Consider the following 18,776-nt stretch of genomic DNA (forward strand, 5'->3'; position numbering starts at 1 on the left):
ATGTCTCTGGGCTTCTTTGCCATCGCCGCAGTTCTAATCTTTTGTTGTGAAAGCACAACACCGAGTTACTTTGAGCTGAAACCAGAGTTAGGAATGTACCAGGACGCAACCGTGGTATGTATAAGTTTTTATTTCTCAGATATGAAAAAGAAGTGAAATCTTTTTTCAAATGCGGATAAATGTTTAAATTTGTTTTGTTTTTTTGCCTTTGAACAGAATTGCTGCAGACGTTTCCTGATAATTTCTTTCCTTTTTCGTGATTTCACTTGGAGTTTTTTTTATATAGGTGATTCGTATATGTATGAGAGTAAAAATGAGTAAAATAATCAAAATGTAACTGAACTGTAGAAATAAAACTGTACACAGCGCGACACAGCTATAGCATAAGCCCCAGTACGCCTTTTTTAATTTCTATTTTGATCCTACACTCACATTCTGTTACCACAACTGCTAGTGCGACGGAGAGTTCACATTCAAGGAGCAATGCGCCTTAAGCTCTGAGATTCAATAATATTACTGTTCCAGTAAAATGCAGCAAACAAAATAAACTGCTTTATGTGCTTTTCGGCACTGTGTCCGGTGATTTCGTTTCAAATCGGGAAGTTTAAAACGGTATAAAAACCTTTTCAGTCCGAAAAAGAAACAAAAAAAAACATGTTTTAGATATTTTACTATTTAGATTTAAAGGAAATAGTGGTATCCGGAAAAATTTCTTTTCCTCGTTATGGAGCGTTGTAAAGCGGCCGCTGAGGAAGTAATTGTTTTTTTTCTCGAATGTTACCCACGTAACTCTTACCCCACTTCCTAAAGATCCGTTTCATTAAAAAACAAGATAAATACCAAACTTGCAAAGATCATACTGGTTTCAGATTTTCTTTATCTTAGCAAGTTTGAGGAAAGCAGAATTTAGCGGATCCTTGTTTTTGGCCGGTGTTTTCTCACATGGATTTGCTTTTGGTTCCAATGGAAACCTACAGGTTTTTCCCCTCACCGAGACCTGGCACGTTGTGTACAGAAATTACGAAGACGACCCGGCATTTGGTACTTCCAAGTGCCTGAGGTTCGCTCAGGTGCAACCCGAAAAAGATGGTGCATATCCGGTCGTAGCTATGTACGGAACAGACAACAAGTCGGCGTAAGTATCATCTGAGGAGACAGCTGAAGCTTCACAAAGTTTTGATAAACCGAAATATTCTGTTAGCGTCGACTATAGTCACTGTCAGTTTAAGAAACACAGGACATAGCTTCTTATGGCCACGTTTCTTCACTTGTGATTGGTTCTTTGGGCTTTCTTATCGTCTGGTGCGGCAATCTCGTTGACTTAGTAATAATAATATGGTTATTATCATTGAAAAAAATACGCGTGTAAGCGTGCAGGCCCACGAAATCAAAGATGCTTGTATGTGGGACCAGGCAGCCAACAAAATACCGTGATATATTGAACACTGGAGAAACAGAACAAACAAACAACAATAATGTGGGAATGTGGGCAACGAATACGCACTAGGTAATTATATACTGAGTATTGAGCGAGCGTAAATACGAAAATATTTACTTGTTATTATCACATACTTATGAAACTGATTAAATAACAATACTTCTAACGCGCGCATTTTTAGAGGGCAGCTCTTAGGGGCCCGTTTCCGGCTTGAGCGGCGTCGGCGTCGCCGTCACCGTCGCCGTAACCGCGAGGTCACGTGACAAACCAGCCAACCAACCTCGGGAGGTCACGTGACCAACCAACCAACCAACCGCAAGGTCACGTGACCAACCAACCAAACAACCTCGGGGGGGGGGGTGAGGTCACGTGACCCCCCGCCCCGAGGTCACGCGACGCCCCCCCCCCCCCCCGAGGTCACGTGATCCCCTGAGGTCACGCGACCCCCTGAGGTCACGCGACCCCCCGAGGTCACGTGACCCCCCTCCCCCCGAGGTCGCGTGACCCCCTTAACGTCATACGACCCCCCTGAGGTCACGTGACTTCAAGGAGTCACCTATCCCTCAGTACGCTTCCATCCTCCTCCTCAAGAGCTGCGCTCTAATCCGACGTTACAGGGAATTGCAAACGGCTTTCATTTTTAGAGCGCAGCTCTTAGCGGCCCGCTTCCGGCTTGAGCGGCGTCGGCGTCGCCGTCGGCGTAACCGCGAGGTCACGTGATCCCCCAGGTCACGTGACCCCCCGAGGTCACGTCCCCCTGAGGTCACGTGACCCCCTGTAGTCACGTTACCCCCTGAGGTCATGTTACCCCACTGAGGTCACGTAACCCCCCTGACGTCACGCGACCCCCCCTGAGGTCACGTGACCTCAAGGAGTCACCTATCCCTCAGCACGCTTCCATCATCCTCCTCAAGAGCTGCGATCTAACCGGCGTAACAGGGAATTGTAAACGGCTTTCATTTTTTTTAAGGTCTAGTTTTTCGTAGACTGACCCATATGAAATATTGTTTTCACTATATTTTATGATTCTATCGATTCCCTGTTTCTTGTACTCAAAAAAATTCCCATAACTTGTAATTTCGTACCGTATGAGTGGTTCTATCAAAGATCTAAAAATAGTTCTCCGGAAGTTTACAGAACGTGCACTTTTTATCTTGTAAAGATACGCCGACACCACTCGCATTCTTTTAATAATATATTCTATTTGTTGGTTCCAAAGTAGATGTTGGTCAAATATTTACCCTATATATTTAACCGAGGAGTCATAAGGTAACGGTCTACGCGTGCAACTTTGTTGAGCATGATCTTGGAGGGGAAGATATATGTTTGGTGCTAGAATAATTTATTTATGGGGATTAGGAAAACAGACTAGTTACTTTTATTGACGTTCGCAGAAATGAGATTACTTGAGAAACTGTTAACTAATACATCTACATCGCTTTGAAGTAGCGGAATAGCCTAAGTTATACTTGTCATGTGGTAGTAATATAACATTATCATCCGCGTAGTGAAACATTCTAGATCGTGGTGGTAGTAACCCTAGATTATTCACGTTTATATTACACAATAACGGACCTAGTGTGCTACCCTGTGGCACGCCGTAATCGACTCTGAGTTTTGTATTGGTGCTGCTTGCAATTTTAACCATTTGAAACCTGTTTGTAAAGTAATCAGTGAAGAACTTCGGAGGGATAATGAAATTTGCAAAACTGACAGCTCCCCTTTCGTTTTTTTTTTTTATCTCTCAGTGAATATATTTTTTTTTTCCGGAAAACGAACGTCGCACAAGCTAAACAAAGATATTTTGCTGATTTGCAAATGGCGCACCTCTGGACATCTATAAAGAGTTACTAATAAAAGAAACGTTACAAATTCAGTGAAGAAAATTGAACATCATTATTGTGGTTGAAATTAAAATATAGCAACCCAGAAACCTTGTTCCCCGACCACGACGTGCACAATAGGTGGATATCAGTGAGGGCTCCCGTTTAAATTCCTCTACCGCCCCGCTTTTCCCAAACACTTCGCACTCGGTTATTTTTACAAATATTAGACGTGTACCTTCCAAACGAGAAGAACTGCATTCATTCATTGAATCGGCAAATGCTGACATAGTGTTCCTAACGGAGACTTGGTTACGTCCAGAAATAAAAGATATAGAAGTGTACCCAAAAAAACATGAATTTCGCATTATTAATGTGTGATAGTGACGAAAGAAGGGGGTGGTGGCGTTCTTATCGCCGCCAAAAACACAGTATCTTGTAATCGGGTACCAGTACCGTCATCGCTCAAATGGTTTGGGTGATCGCATCATCGCGATCTCATCATCGCGATCTCATCAGTTAAAATGATAAATCAACCAAGCAGGATTCTAGGTTCTTCTTGCAGCACCCTTGATCTATGCTTATCGTCTCATCCCAGCAACATCAACAGCATCTCCTACCTTCCGGAGCTGAGTGATCACTTAGTAATACATTTTTTCGCTGGAACTTCCTATCCCCATCCCGAAAATCTCCACACCATACACACGTCATGGATTATAACAAAGCAAACTCTCAGGCAATAAACGAGGGCTTAGAAGCGTTTTACTGTTCGTTTATGTCCACCTTTGACCAGAATTCTATTAATGAGAACATTATCGCCTTTGGGATAAATATGCAAGTCATGCAAAGGTACATAAAAATGCCGTCGCGCAATCAAAATTAAAGTTTTCGAACATGACTAGAAAAATTTTCTTACACACAACCCAAAAAAATTTGGAACATTGTCAACCCGACACGTGCGAACGCATTGGCGTTCGTTGATGACGACGGTGTGAAATTTGAAGATGAAGAGAGCGCACAAAAGCTTATTTTTTAATTCACTATTAACACCAAGAGGATCTTGACACCATACCTAACCTGAACACGGTTGGGTATGGTGTCAATGAATCCGATCGATAATTCATTCCCCGGTATTGTGAAAGCAATTGAAAATTGCTTTCACAATACCGGAGAATGATTGTGAAAGCAATTGAAAATTGCTTTCACAATTGTTACACAGTGGTGTAACGATTGGCAGATGAGCCTAAACATGGAAAAGTGCAAGTTGTTAACATTCACTCGTCGAACCACCTCGTCTAATTTTTCTTACCAACTAGGTATCAATAGAATTGGCCACTGCCCATCATGTAAGTACCTAAGACTTCACCTCACCAGCGATCTCGCATGGATCCACACCTTAACGAAGTTGTCCTAAAAGCTAACCGCACACATGGATACTTAACACGTAACCTAAGACTCTGTTCGCCCGAAATCAAAAGGCTAGCCTGCACAACCCTGGTTCGTTACCAACTGGAACACGCATCATCGATTTGGTCGCCATTTAAAAGTATCTCTCTAACAAACCAGAAAACAATTCAAAACAGAGCACTAACGTACATTCACTCCGACTACTCCCCCTATACAAGTATCACTTCACTTCGTAATCGGTCTGATCTCCAAACACTTTCTTTCCGTCAAAGGTTTTTCAGACTTGCCAGTCTTCATAAAGTATATTATCACAATCTGAATATTGAAAATGGCGCTTCTCAGTGTCCTAAATCGAATTTCCGCTAGGGTTGACAATGTGTGTAAAATCAAATTCATCCGCACTTCATCCTTGTTTTTCGCAAATTTCATTATACCTCTTGCTATTGATGATTGGAATTCATTATCCAACAACTTTGTACTAGAAATTAACGCATCTAAGTCTTGTGAACTTTTCTGTGTTTTCTTGGATGAAATGAACGAGCTATAAATTTGTATAGTGATTTGTTAACTTGTTATCGCCATTTAACATTTGCAATTATTTTTTAATTTGTTTTGGATTTTTAATTTTGTGTTTAAACAAGTGTCGTCTTACTTATCCTCCCTTGTGAAATACCCGGAGACGGGTCCTCAAGGTAAATAAATGAAATGAAATTAAATGAGATTTGAATGCCATTGTTCAATATATACGGACTCCCAACTCATCAACCTAAATCTAAAATGTACTATAAAAATTGACGCCTGCACGTAGCAATCTAAACTTTTCATCAAAGGTGACCTTCACAGGTTGTTTTTTCCTGTAAAATTAGGAAGCGTAGCTCCCTTTCTGTACAAAATTGGGCCAAAAAACTTACCAGGGTCAAAGGCGGGCGTCGACGCAGACGACCAAGTCGAGAGGCGGGGCGCACTTGGCGCTCGTATTGATAGATGCCGCTACCTACTTATTAAGACGGCTTGCGACCACTCTGGTTTATTAAAATGAACTTAATCTTTTTGTAATGTACCTTTGGTTTAAAAATATATGCGGTCGATAAAAGCAAAACTTAATGTAAAAAAAAAACGCGCCTGCAAAACGACGGCGCTTCTGCTGCACACGGATTTCGTCTGCGTGTCGTCTGCTTTCTTTCGCTGGTGAGCTGCACTTCCGACGCTACTTTCGACGCCATCTATCAATACGCGCACCAAACGCGACCCGCAGCTCGACTTGGTCGTCTGCGTTGCCTCCCGCCGTTGACCCTGGCGAGTTTCTTGGCCCCATTTTTTGCAGAAAGAAAGCTACGCATTCTAACTTTAAAAGAAAAAAAAAAAACCTGTGAAATACACCTTTGACTAAAAGTTTAGATTGCTACGGTCCAACGTCGATGTTTACGGTCCCTTTTACATCAAGCCTGGTGACTTGGGACACCCTATATATAAGTTTGAAGAATACTGGAGCAATAAAGCTGCTCAACTCATCTCAGTCCAAAGGTTCTGGAGCACTTGTAGTATTAATTTTTAAGCTTAGGGTTCTTTCGGCTTTGTATATAACCAACATCTCTCCCGAGTCGATATTTCTTCGTGAACAGTACAGAATATTGTCTTTTGCAGGTTCTCTAATTATCGACAATTTGTTTCTAAAATCAGGGGCAAGTAAAAATTTGATTACTGGATGGACAGGGGTGTGGCTAAACGAGCGCTACGATCCAGTTCCATTAATTATATTTGTTACGGATAATCAATTCTTTAATTGCAATATTTACATTAAATTATCGACCGAAATTAGTTTGTTTGCTAGATCAATTTTATTTTAATTGTGATTTTGTTATCAGGATCCTCTGTAATAAAATTGTAATTTTTCTTTGTCAATTCATCACTTCCACGTAGTAATTTTTATTGTGTTTATTTTATATATGTTGGTTCTACTTTGACTCTTTCCCTGATATTGGTTTTAATTTGGCCCACGGGAATATTGTAATAACACTTCCATCCTATCATGCTTAATCCGCAGTAGCGCGGTGATAACCCTCGACGCCAATGAGGGATATACCGTCAAGAATCAGATAGTGTTTCATCCCGATGGACGTAAGTATTCTTTAATTGATTATGAAAATATAGAGTATAGTGCCCTAAAAGTAAAACCAGAGTTTTGCGATCTATAAATGAAAAAGGTCTCCACTTGATCCGGCAATATCTGCAATACATCGTAACCCAGGCAGCACGTCTGAGAAATGCCTAACTTAAGTTTGGCACAGATAGGGGACCCAGGGATCCTGGGTTCGAGCCCCACCCCTGCCCGTTTCGATCTGGATGAGCATCGTAGCGGCGTGCGGTCGTGTATCACTACTGCTAGCGGTTGTACTGCACTGTCTAAATTGCTCATCTACAGCGTGTGACTCTTTGCAACTTTAATGGCTGTCCAACTGCACGCTGTATAAATATCCCCATAACCCAATTTGCTTTTACAGATAGGGGCCTAACTTTGACTTCATCTGAGTTTGCTTCAAGGCGTTAGTCAGTGACAAGGTACTTTTTCTCGGCGCTAACTAGTCAGAAAAATGCAAAGCCTGACATCTCTCTGATTGGCCTCTCAATTGCCAATGCGTCATACATGAGCCAAAGGTGCTACGTGACAACCGAACAACAAGCAGTGGAGGCCTAATTCCGCAAATTGCTAGGGCACTCAGGCCCAAACAACCAGGGTGACAACCCAACTATCAAGCACGGAAGCCTAACTCTGAGACATGTTTGACAATTTGGGAAGAAAATACCCAGACACTTGCCAATTAATATGAAGTTCGGTTATACCTTGGCTTCTTTGGGCTTTCAGGGCCCCACATTTCCTGATAAAAAAAAAACGAATTTTCGGCCCAAACAAGTGTGATAATGCAAAGTTTTATTTCTCAGTTGCTGTGTTTACAGTTTCCGGCACACACTAAAAAAAGAAACATATTCTCAACTTATATATTGCAGAAGATCAGCCCTTGCCCTTATATGTCTCTTACCTGGATCCTGGAAACTGTGGTGTCAACAGGAACGTTTACGTCAATGGTACGACTACTTTTTAACAAAGATACTTGCTTTCACAATATATATATATATAATAAGTCAAAGATGTGTACTCTTGGAGTTACTAATACGAATTAACTTTTTAATTCGTGATAATAGACAAATGGTTTCAATTAGAAACTTGCTACGCGTCATCGAAAACCACTAAATCATATTTTTTTAAATGATTTTGAGCGCGTGAGAAGCGTAGTGGTGCACTAAAGTTACCACTCGCGGACCAGGTGCAAGGCGCTAGTGTTTGCGGTAAGGCGGCCGCTCGATCGTGTCGTCTGTTATGAGAGCCTGAGCCTTGTACCTGTGCCACGAGTAGTAACTTTAGCGTACTACTACAGTTCTGATGCGCTAAAAGGCTTTCTGAAAATTACTGATTTAGTGGTTTTCGATGACGCTCAGCTAGTTTCAAATTTGAGCCAGATGTATATTTTCAATAATTCAAAAATTAATTACTCAATTTTAATTATTGAGCGGAATAATTAGTAAGTATCGCGCATTTCCTGATGTCCGCGACCACGAGTAATACGGTCACTAAAACATTATCCTTTTATCTCGAATACACAACTTTTAGGAATATGTGTCACTCTTACGTGAAACTCCCTGTATGTATATATATATATATATACATCGTAAATTAAAGTGGTGAGGAGCCTGAGATACCGCAACTTGGATGAAAAAGGGACGGAAGTCCCACTACGAACTGACGTTGGGCTTCGCCCTTACTGCGGGAACCGGGTCATTGCGAACCACTTTTTGCTACGGAAGGGCGAACCTTCAGCAGCAGCAGGTAGTCTTAGCATGGCGCTACAGCAGGTTGCCGTACAGGGCGGCAATTCACTGGAGGCTCGCGCTGTGATTTGCAAGCAAGATCTATAGCTCGCGCCAGGAGCCGTACTGTGAACACAGTAGCCAGCGGTACGGCCCTGCTAAAACTTCCTAGTGTACATCTGTAACGCAATGCTTACCAGTGGTTTTATATTGCGGTTCATGGAGGTTGAGATTTGCTCTATAAGTATGAACGTGCAATATTTATTGTTCAATGATGTGGTGCAGCCTCACTTGACGGCTACTATAAAAGCATTCGTGCACTGTCTAACGCACATGTTCAATCGCCGCAGAAAACGCATGCTGCGTTGTCGTTCCCGAAAGCAAACTTGGAGAGGATACCACCTGCTGCGATTTCGTCTACGCCCTGCTGTGCGGTGATACGAAATATCAGATCCACGACGACAGCTGTACGAATCAAGGCTGACAATGGAATTCCAACATTGACTCTTGAAACGTAATTCTGCTCAGATCTAAAAGAAATCGAGAATAATGGTTCATCTAGGTGCGAGAAGTGCCGCTGATCGTTAACCAAAAACACCAAGTTTCACTACAAAAATAAAATTTAGTCTGTAAACATTGAAAACCTAAGAACCGTAGGAAAGGGTCTGTTTACGTTATTCGTCTTGCATACTGATTTATTCGTAGACGTCCTTATCGGCTAACAGCGTATCCTCATTGGCTGGGGAGCGATAAATGGATGTTCAAGATTCACCACGCCTTGCGTTTATTAGGTTGTGCACTCGGTGACTATATATTGCTCCTTAAAGTTTCAAGAGACACGCGGTTTTAAAGATCACTTTTTGCTAGCTTCTTTGGCTTGTGTCCTTCATTATGTCTTTGATCAGCACCCTAAACAAGAATGTATCCGCCTCCACTTTTCTATGTTAAAAGTTATCACAGTTAACGACACCACGCACATCAGAGCCAGTATTTCGGGCGAAGGTAATCGGAATGTTTCAATGGTTTGCGCTCATATGCCAATAAAATATTCGATGTGTGCGGCGTTGTATTTGAATTTTCTCGGCGTGGGTTGGGTAGTGAGGTTGATTTGCGTCAACGACCCGAAAAATAGACGAAGCTATACCGCCGTATAGCTGTTTCCGAATACCCAGGTTACGCGATAAGCACTAATCCCACTAATGAATCAACAGCCAAAATGTTATTGAGATGCCAAGTGCTGCTGGGACTGGCCTCGGGCTGAGCTGCCGAACGTCCAGAGAACCGATCGACAGTCTGTACTCTGTTTCAGCCTACGATGAACTTTAGGTGACACTGCGAGGCATGGGAGTCAATCCAATGCAGCTTAAGTGTCACGTGACCTTAGAGATGGGCACATTGGATTTCGGGGTTTGTTGTCACGTGACACGTTCACAGAGCTGGATTGTTTAAGACGGCTCGTTAGCGTCCATTGCAGTCCATCGTAAGGTAAAATGAAGTGTATTTTAAAGTTTCAGACCCTCCGCACTGTAAAGGAGCTTCCCCCAGATGCATTTCCTTCCTGGGCAATGCTTGTCTTTCGGGTTTTAGAGCGCCGTCTCCGTCGCCGTCTCCGTCGCTGTAACAGCGCGTTGCATTATGGAAAACGTCCCATAAGGCAACGCGCGTGTCTCACTTGTGAACCGCGCGTTGCATTATGGGGCGTTTCCCATGATGACGTCACAGGTGACGTCACGAGGGTCCCACGCGTCGCATTATGGGAAATGTCCCATGATGCAACGCGCGGGTTACGAGTGAGCCACGTGCGTTTCATTATAGGAATTATGGGACGTTTCCCATACTGACGTCACACGTGACGTCACGGTCAATAGTGAAGGTCACGACGAAGGTCACGACCTTCCCTTCACGAGGCCTTCACGAGTGATGTCACGAAGGTCACGAGGGACGTCACGAGGGGGGTGGCAGGCCGGGGGTGGACAAAGGGGGGAGAATGAGAGGAGGAGGAAGGAGGAGGATGGAGAAGGGGGAGGGGGATGAGGAGAAGGAGAGGAGGAGAAGGTACGGAGGAGGAGGGGCATACCCTCCTCTCCGTACCCTCCCCTCCTCCTTCGCAAGAGCTGCGCTCTAATTCGGCATTACAAGGAGTTGTAAACGTCTTTCATTTTTTCTTCTTTTTTTGACGATACTATACTTTTGCTTGATATAGCTGCCTTTACATGAATGCGACCATAGCGCATCGAATCGGAATTTGAATTTTTTTATTATTAGCAGATGGGAAGAAGAGGACGAATTTGGAAGAAAGGCTGCTTGCGATCGATCCCTGCTTGATTCAATGCGCTACAATCACATTCGTGTAAACATAGCAATATCGTGTATTGCCTTTGGTTTTTCTTTATCTGTTGAACTGTGTCGCATGTTTGAACTCAATAATCAACGAGGGATTGCCTTCTTCCGAAAAGAGTCGTCTGAAGTGTGCGGTATCCCTTTAATGAGGCGACTATAAATATCCTGTATGTGATTAATTTGCACGTAGTTACATACGGGAACGCAAAAAGTTACCATTATTTTTGGAACGCTCATCATTTAATAAGGGTGGAATCTTACTAGAGAGGAAGTTAAATGCCATTTTAGACTGCCGCTACCTAGAACATTTGTTTTTTGACACTTTTGGGAGAGAATAAACTTGTTTCCAACCAAACTCCCAGATACTCAGTGCGTCATGCTATATGATCGTCTCGAAATATCATTGTTCCGACATTTGTGTGGCGTAGTAAATACAGAGATGACTCATAATGGAGAGAGCGTTTTATAGTAAGATAGAGTCGTTACTGCTGCACGGCTTTCCATGTTTATTTTTACTACTTCTTAAGGACATTCCGAAAGGAAAATATGTCGCCCCATTCTGCCACAGAAGTCACACTCGTCAGCTTTTTTAGTGTCAAAGCACAATTCGCGGTGTTATCGCCGAGCGAAAGCCTCCCAAACCCTTACGCAGTCGGCTCCTAATACTCTGAATGGTAAAAGTTATTAATTAAAAAGCGAATATATCAATTACAATAATGCTCTTTTTTATGAAGATGCCGAATAGTGCGAAAGCGTTGTGAATGCGATTACTTTATAATAAAATGATAATAAAAAAAAGAACGTCGGAATGAGACAGCCACTCTCTTTTCTATAAGTGAGTGACTATTTTCGCCTTCTGCGGGTTGTATTCTTTTGAGATGCAGTGCAGTGTACAAGAATATTGGCTGCGTCAAGAGCAAGGCCGTTTTCAGCTATACGCAGTTTCACCTCAAAGGACACTAAACTTTCAAAAACATTTTTATCACTTGTAATCACGATCGGCGCCTCAATATAATAGACACATGTTTCAGAGCCGCTCCTTATTCAAATTGTGTCTCGCGGGGTAAACCTCGTGCTAAAAAGTTTTTTTTTCCTGGAAAAGTGTGTTTTGTGATATACTTGTCCTATTCATGATCTTAGAAATATATTTCCAAGTTAAGTGTCCTTCGACATCACAGCGCAGCCGACACTACGAGCCCTTTGAATCAGTCAGGTAACTTCAAATGCGCAAAGTCCCGGAGTTGTCGTTCTCTGCATGTGCACGCAATTATCAGATAAACTAATCAAGCGACTGAATGCGCCTGGACCTTGCGCTTTTAGTACGCGTGTTTTTTTTATATTTACGGAATCCTTCTACTACTCTGCAACGTATGGAGAAACGAGGCATAGAGGTGTTGGAGTAGAAACTAAATGCGCTTAACGCTGCTGTCGACTACATGACGGTCTGGCTAGGTGGCGCGAGCCGCCGTTTCATTAAGATACCGTATTTACTCGAGTAATGGCTATAAAGGAAACCTGGGGGTTCGCTTTTCTGCGCAGCATGCAGATTGCCACTCACCGCGATCGACAGTATGGTTTCAGCTGTTTACAGGACAGATATAACGTCTACGTGCAAAGACGCCATCTTTGAAGATTGCATTTGTTTGGAGAATCGTGTTTTCCATATGATTATTCGCTATGTCATTTATGTGCCATGCAATGATTGGCTTTATATGTGTTCCGTGGGAAAGTAGACGCAAGGGCCTTGTTCATAAATAGTGCGGCTATTACTCAGGCAAATACGGTAGTTCAGTCGCAACCATGCATTCGTCGGAGGAGAAAGCGGTTGCAGCTAGATAACTGCTGTCTGCCCTCCTAAAGAAAAAGAAAACAAAAAAAGAAGCGTAAGTGACACGCTTGTGTCAGCCCTATAACCGCTCTTCTTTGTCATCTAGGTGACTATATACTACGCCAGTGCTATTGAGGAGTTTCAGCGAATATAGGGGGCGCTCCGATAGATCCAACATGGCGGACAAGAGGGGGATAGATTTCCGACGCCCGTAGACCGGTAGCGTATAAATAGAACAAAGCGTGTCGTTCTCTGTTTGTTGCCGTGTGCGAGACGATCATCATTTCAACCAAGACCTACCGTGATGCTACAGATGAAGTGTTCAAGCCAGTCGAAGGCAAGAAATCTTGCCATAGTCAAGATACGTGTGCAAGTGTTCGACGTGAGCTCTCACGCTGGTGCAGCTGTCATCAAGTTGAACCGAATGTACGCGGGTCCAAAGAAAGGTACATATTAACAATGTTCGCGCGTTCAAACTATGACGCGTACTTTATCTCAAACTAAACTTATCGGTCTGCGGCTACGAACATTTTCGTTGTCGTGGCTTAGATGATGTAACCATTCGTTGCGAACTTTTCGGTTGTTCTAGTTAATTGTGCTAAAAAGCGGTTGGATGGAAAGTATGACAACTACAGCATACAAGGGACGATTGAGGTCTTTATCCTGCGTTCTATGTATCGAAACATCGGTATCCTTGGTGTTATATTGCGATCAGCTGGTCGCCGATCGTCCTGTTTTTACGCATAATGTAAACAAGCCCCGGAAGCGCCAATCTCATTTCCATGTGCTTGTGCACCCCTACAAGCCTCATTTTGGCTCTTGTGGAAAGCTTTATTGTAATAGCAATAGTCTCATCGGTCATTCGAGTTGTATGTGCCACGGTGATATCTGCTGTGTGTGATCTGCTGACAAACAAGTCTGTATTAAATGCGAGGAGGAGAACGAAGGTAAAGCTTTTTTAACTGTTTTCTTTTTACAGAACAGGGCAAAGCTTCTAAAACAAGAGCAACCTTAGCTGATATTTGAGTATGCTCAAGAATGAATTGCAAAAGGTGCTTATGCCAAGTGGTAGATGTATGCAGTTGATTTTCTGTTTGCTTCTGCATTGTAAATTGGAAGATATGTATCAGCAGAAGACATGTGTCCTTTTCAAAATGTCTTTTATTAGAGCAAATAGGTTTTCATACACAACCGAAGAGTTCGAAACACCATTTAATTTGAGGCCTGAATGGTTACATGATCTAAGCAACGTCAACGAAAATGTTTGTAGCCACAGACCGATAAATTTAGGTTTAGATAAGTATGCGTCATAGTTTCAGCCTCGAACACTCAACACTGTTATGTACCTTTCTTGATGACAACTGCACCAACGTGAGAGAGCCCACGTCGTTGAACACTTGCACACATATCTTGACTATGGTATGGCAAGATTTCTTGCTTGAAGTGAAGATCATCTCGCTACGACTAGCTACGACCACCCACCGCAGCGATGCAGGCACCGAAGGGGCGCAACGCAGTCAGTCGCCGTCACCGGACGCTGCTCGTTTGGCATTCACGGCTTTCCGCCCAGGTGCTTCGTTTGTACTTGGCACAGAGTGTTATTTTCTGTGCTTGTGTGTGTGCCGAGTGGCTAGATATGGGCCTCAAGAGCAGTTCTTCAGGCTCAATAGCGTTCGCCGAAGAACTTCTGAAGAAAATGCCACCCAGGAAAAAAAGCACAAAGACGCAACGCACCAGCTTGGCGGACTATGCACTGGGCGCGGAAATCGGGCCCTGCGAATTATACACCAAATGCAAACTATCTAAACAAAACAAAAACATTTTTAGGCTCAAATTGGCTTCTGCGGACTATACGCCTGGACACTGGTGCCCGTTATTATGCATTGTATATTCACTGCTGTTTGTTGTGGCTTGAGAGTGCCTTCCTGTAATGATGCAGAGGGGTCCACTGAACCTTGAAATAAAGATATTTAAGCACATCTAGATGCAATGTCCCTTTAATTTGCCAACAGCACGCCAATGGTCACGATCAAAACTCACCGAGTCAATGGGCAGTTTTCCACAATATTTATTGCCATGTAATCACCAATTTGGTCCATTAAAAGTCTTGAGCCTGTAGCACATCCATACTGGATCTGCAAAGCTTATGCTGTAGACGTGTGTCATCACATGAGCATGTTTCTTATCAATCTTAAACGTAAAACGCTAGTTATGCAACGACATTCCCATATCACATTTTTAGCAAATTGAATGGTCCCACCTGTCATACTGTTAGCTTTGGAAGTAAACCAATTCACAATACCACCAGTAGAATACATCGTGCCAAGCGTTAGTGCCGCATGTGGCACAAAAAATGTCCTAACTAGGGAAGCAAACTTCATCGATCGTGTTGATTAAAGCACTCAAGTACGGGCGAAATCATCAATCAAAGAAGGTCACTCGAAAGGGAAGTTTGCTCGCTGAACGAATATGACTTTTTATTGGGCGTTCCGCAATCATTCACTCCGTGATTGGTACAGAAGCATTTTCAATCGGTCGTGCGAGCGCAAAAACAACAACAAAAACAAAGGTGGATTAGAGACGCGATAGATTCGCCTTTGCACGGAGTACTTACACTCAAAATCGTGTCAACATAAAGCGACTATGGCCCACCTTGCTAGCAGCAATCTTAAAATTTATCCGTGTAGTCGTCGCACCCGTGCACCAACCGAAAGCGTTGCTGCAAGCCCCTCCGCCGTCAACTTTGAGTCGCTGTCGAGTCTGAAGAACTCTGCTCTATGAGGTCCACATCCAGCCACTGAGCACATACAGAAGCACAGGGAATAATACTCGGTTCCAAGTGCAAGCGAAGAACCCGGGACGGAAAGTCCTGAATGCCAAACGACCTGCGTCGGGCGACGGCGACTGACTGCGTAGTACACAGGTTGCGCTCCTTCGACGCCTGCATCGCTGCGGCGGGTGGTCGCAGCTCGTCGTAGCAGTTCGTGTCATCTCTGTTGCTCGTACCGGAACACTGCCGCGTAATATTTAAAAAAAATTGGCTTGCTCTTTATGTTTATACAGCCTTGATGGAGATGCGCCTCAACGGGTAATCGGTCTCTTAGCTGTAGATGAGAAATTTAGCCAGTGCGGTACAACCGCTAAACTGGGATTTTTAACGTGCATCACGCAGTAGTGATCACACGAACGCGTGCCGGTACGAAACTCATCCAGATCGAAACGGGCGGGGGCGGCGGGGATCGAACCCAGGAGGTTCCCAGCGCAAGCTTTCGCCCCACGCTCCGAGCTGAGACGCGTTAGCCCACTCGGCCACTTCCTCCCTTCCGCGTAATATTCTTGCTGCCGAAGTTTATAAGCCTACGTTCGCGGCCAACGCATTTACACAAAGCCAACGCCCAGCGAACCTATCCCCCTCGTTCTCTTTCGGCGACCGGCCGCCAGGGCGGTGACACCGTCGCTGAAACTCCTCAATACAGCGGAACGTCTTCGGGGCCCCAAGAGCACGTGCGCCTCATTTGACACTACAACATACCTACTCATGAACACCGCAAGTGAAGTAACACACCGAGTAACTCGCTATACCATATTTAATAGAAAATACAATATTTTGATTTTTACACTTTAATACGAAATTTGCACTTTTCAAAACTTTATACTTTTGAGTATGTACACTCTAAAAAAAAACAAAAAACGTGCGTCTAATTTCCCGCACCAACACTCGCACAGCCAATCACCGCAACTTACGGAGGCAACTCAGCGAATGACGACGCCAAAACATATGTTTAGACCAAAAAGCGCAGTCTGAGGTGTGGCATTAAGCAATGCAAGCGTGACATTTTTAATTGCTTAATGTCACAGCACAGACTGTGTTTTTGTCTATACATGTTTCGTCATCGTCATTCACTGAGTTGCCTCCGTAAGTTGCTGTGATTGGCTCTAAAAGTGTTGTGCGGGAACGTAGACGCGCGGGCTTTTTTTAGTGTACTGGACAACTGCTCAGCCGAGCGCCCATACCGAAATATCCGGAATTCATGCAGTATTTGGCCATCTGTGAGCAGCAAGCTGAACTGTGTTCGTGAGGAACCGTTAGCTTGGAGGAAAGCCACCAGATGTCGCGAGATCCTATCAGAGTAAAAGTTTCAGAGAACTATTGAAACCATCCATTGGAAGTTCCGACTAGGTGCGTCTATATGTTACTTTAATTAGGCAAGCTTTTATCAGGTGTAATATTTTGTGTACAATGTTAGGACGCAGTCCAAGAGAGCCGTGCGCATTATGGTGGAATTAGTTCTAGTCTTAATTAAAACGGTAATTGCTGATTTTGATTTCCGCCATTTTGAATAAAATGCTCATGGTGAAAAAAAAATAAGATACCTTATTCCCATAGAGAATGCTAATTGAAATAAGGAAACATTAACACAAATATGAAGTAGTTGTTTAAAACATCGTCTGTATGAGAAATGTGCACAAGACAAGAAAGGCTTTTGTATTCAAGCTTTAGGCATGTTCTAATACGTAAAAGTTTCCCTACACCTTATTTTTATCCCTCATGTATATCAAACTTGAAGAAAGGTTCTTTATGGACAATATGTTATATCTTGGAAACTTCTACAAAATGATAGAATCCTTCAAAGTGTAGTTTTTATTACTTTCTATTTGATCATAAATTTTATTTACTATTTTCTTATTATTATTACACTTTAGTGGAGGATGCGCATAGACTAAAATATAACCCTCAATGTGGCTCTTTTTCATTTTAAAGCAAGTAACAAATAAAAAAATACCACGCATACCAAGGCAGTTTCATTGAATGCGCTACCAAGAACGAAATTCTACTATCCTGGATGAAGAAAGAATAAAACTATTAAAACAGGGACAACACAACCACATCTTTCAACTAGCAACAGACGAGTAAACTTTCAACAGCGAGCAGCCGACTAGAGTAGGGGAGAGAAGGGGTGAGAGAAGGAAAGAAAGAAACGCGAAGTGCAAGTCAGGGTGGTAGGGTTATCTCGGATTTTAAAAATTCAACCTCAGTTTTCGTCAGCAGGAGGGAAGGGTTAGACACGTTGTTTTTTGCTGTGGTCATGGCGAATGATTCTATGATTTCCCTGCCGAATCTGCTGTCATGCCCGCCCAGGATTTTTGTGTCATCAAAGGGGGGATGACAACGCAAACACGAACGGGCATGTATGATTATGGGATGATAAGAATCTGGAGAGGCCTTAGAAACTTCGTTGTGATGTTCACGGAGTCTGTGATTGGTGCATCTGCCGGCCTGTCCTATGTATTGATGGCCGCAGCTCAAGGGGATGGAGTAAACTTTCTTCTCTTTGGATGGAATGAATTTCTTTTCGTGTTTGACAGTGCAGCCAGTCGGAATCCGGTTGTTGTTCACTTGTTGACAGAGTTGTTTAAGACGCATGCGGCACGAGAAGACAACATTCGTGTCGAACTTTGAGGCAATGGATTTTATCCGGTGGGCTGAATTCTGTACGTAAGGAATGACGGCGAATGGGCTCTCTTTTTTGTGGCTGGTGACTGGCGATCAGGCCCGCGAATCATCCTTTCCATTACAGACCGGAGAAGGTCGACGGGAAACCCTGCCCTGTCGAGCCTCATGTGCTGCAATTTGAAGCTATCTTCTGAAAGATGACAGCAAGACTTCGTGAAGGATGAAGAAAACAACGATTTGATGATACCGTGTTTTACCGACTTCGAATGGGCGCTAGAAAACGGTAGGACAGGTTTGGCAGACCTTTGTTGAAAGGCCCAGCAGAGTCCAGTGGCACTGACATGAAGCCGCAAATCTAGGTACTGAAGACCTTCATTCGATGGTTCTTCCTTCGTGAATGTAAGGCCTGACGAACAAGCGGAAAAAACAGCTGTAATGATATCTGGAGAAGTTCGAGCAGGACAAATTATTAGGTAATCGTCTACATATCTGGAAACATGGCAGCCAGGCGCGGAGATGTCCAGTTGTGCTTTTATAGCTCTGTCAACGAATAAAAGGAACAATTCGCTGAGAACAGGGGCGAGACATGAACCGATGCAAACTCCCTTTTTTTGGCGGTAG

General features: G+C 43.4%; 1 protein-coding gene across 1 annotated transcript; it reads left to right on the forward strand.

Annotated features, from left to right (window-relative positions):
• LOC120836856 lies at positions 1–9,016 on the forward strand. The gene is made up of 5 exons (XM_040205940.3): positions 1–114; positions 978–1,135; positions 6,713–6,786; positions 7,675–7,752; positions 8,883–9,016. Exons 1-5 carry the CDS (start codon positions 1–3, stop codon positions 9,014–9,016), a joined length of 558 nt encoding a protein of 185 aa, XP_040061874.1.
• The last annotated feature ends 9,760 nt before the right edge of the window (positions 9,017–18,776 follow it).

The sequence above is a fragment of the Ixodes scapularis genome, unplaced genomic scaffold (assembly GCF_016920785.2).
Source record: "Ixodes scapularis isolate PalLabHiFi unplaced genomic scaffold, ASM1692078v2 PGA_scaffold2__306_contigs__length_199485367, whole genome shotgun sequence".
Taxonomy (NCBI): Eukaryota; Metazoa; Arthropoda; class Arachnida; order Ixodida; family Ixodidae; genus Ixodes; species Ixodes scapularis.

Bases quoted from the DNA above. Each gene is read 5' to 3' on its own strand.
- LOC120836856 (XM_040205940.3), top strand. From the start codon at position 1: ATGTCTCTGGGCTTCTTTGCCATCGCCGCAGTTCTAATCTTTTGTTGT. The intron at 1,136-6,712 runs GTAAGTATCATC...CTTAATCCGCAG, and splicing joins GGAACAGACAACAAGTCGGC to TAGCGCGGTGATAACCCTCG. The intron at 7,753-8,882 runs GTACGACTACTT...CAATCGCCGCAG, and splicing joins CAGGAACGTTTACGTCAATG to AAAACGCATGCTGCGTTGTC.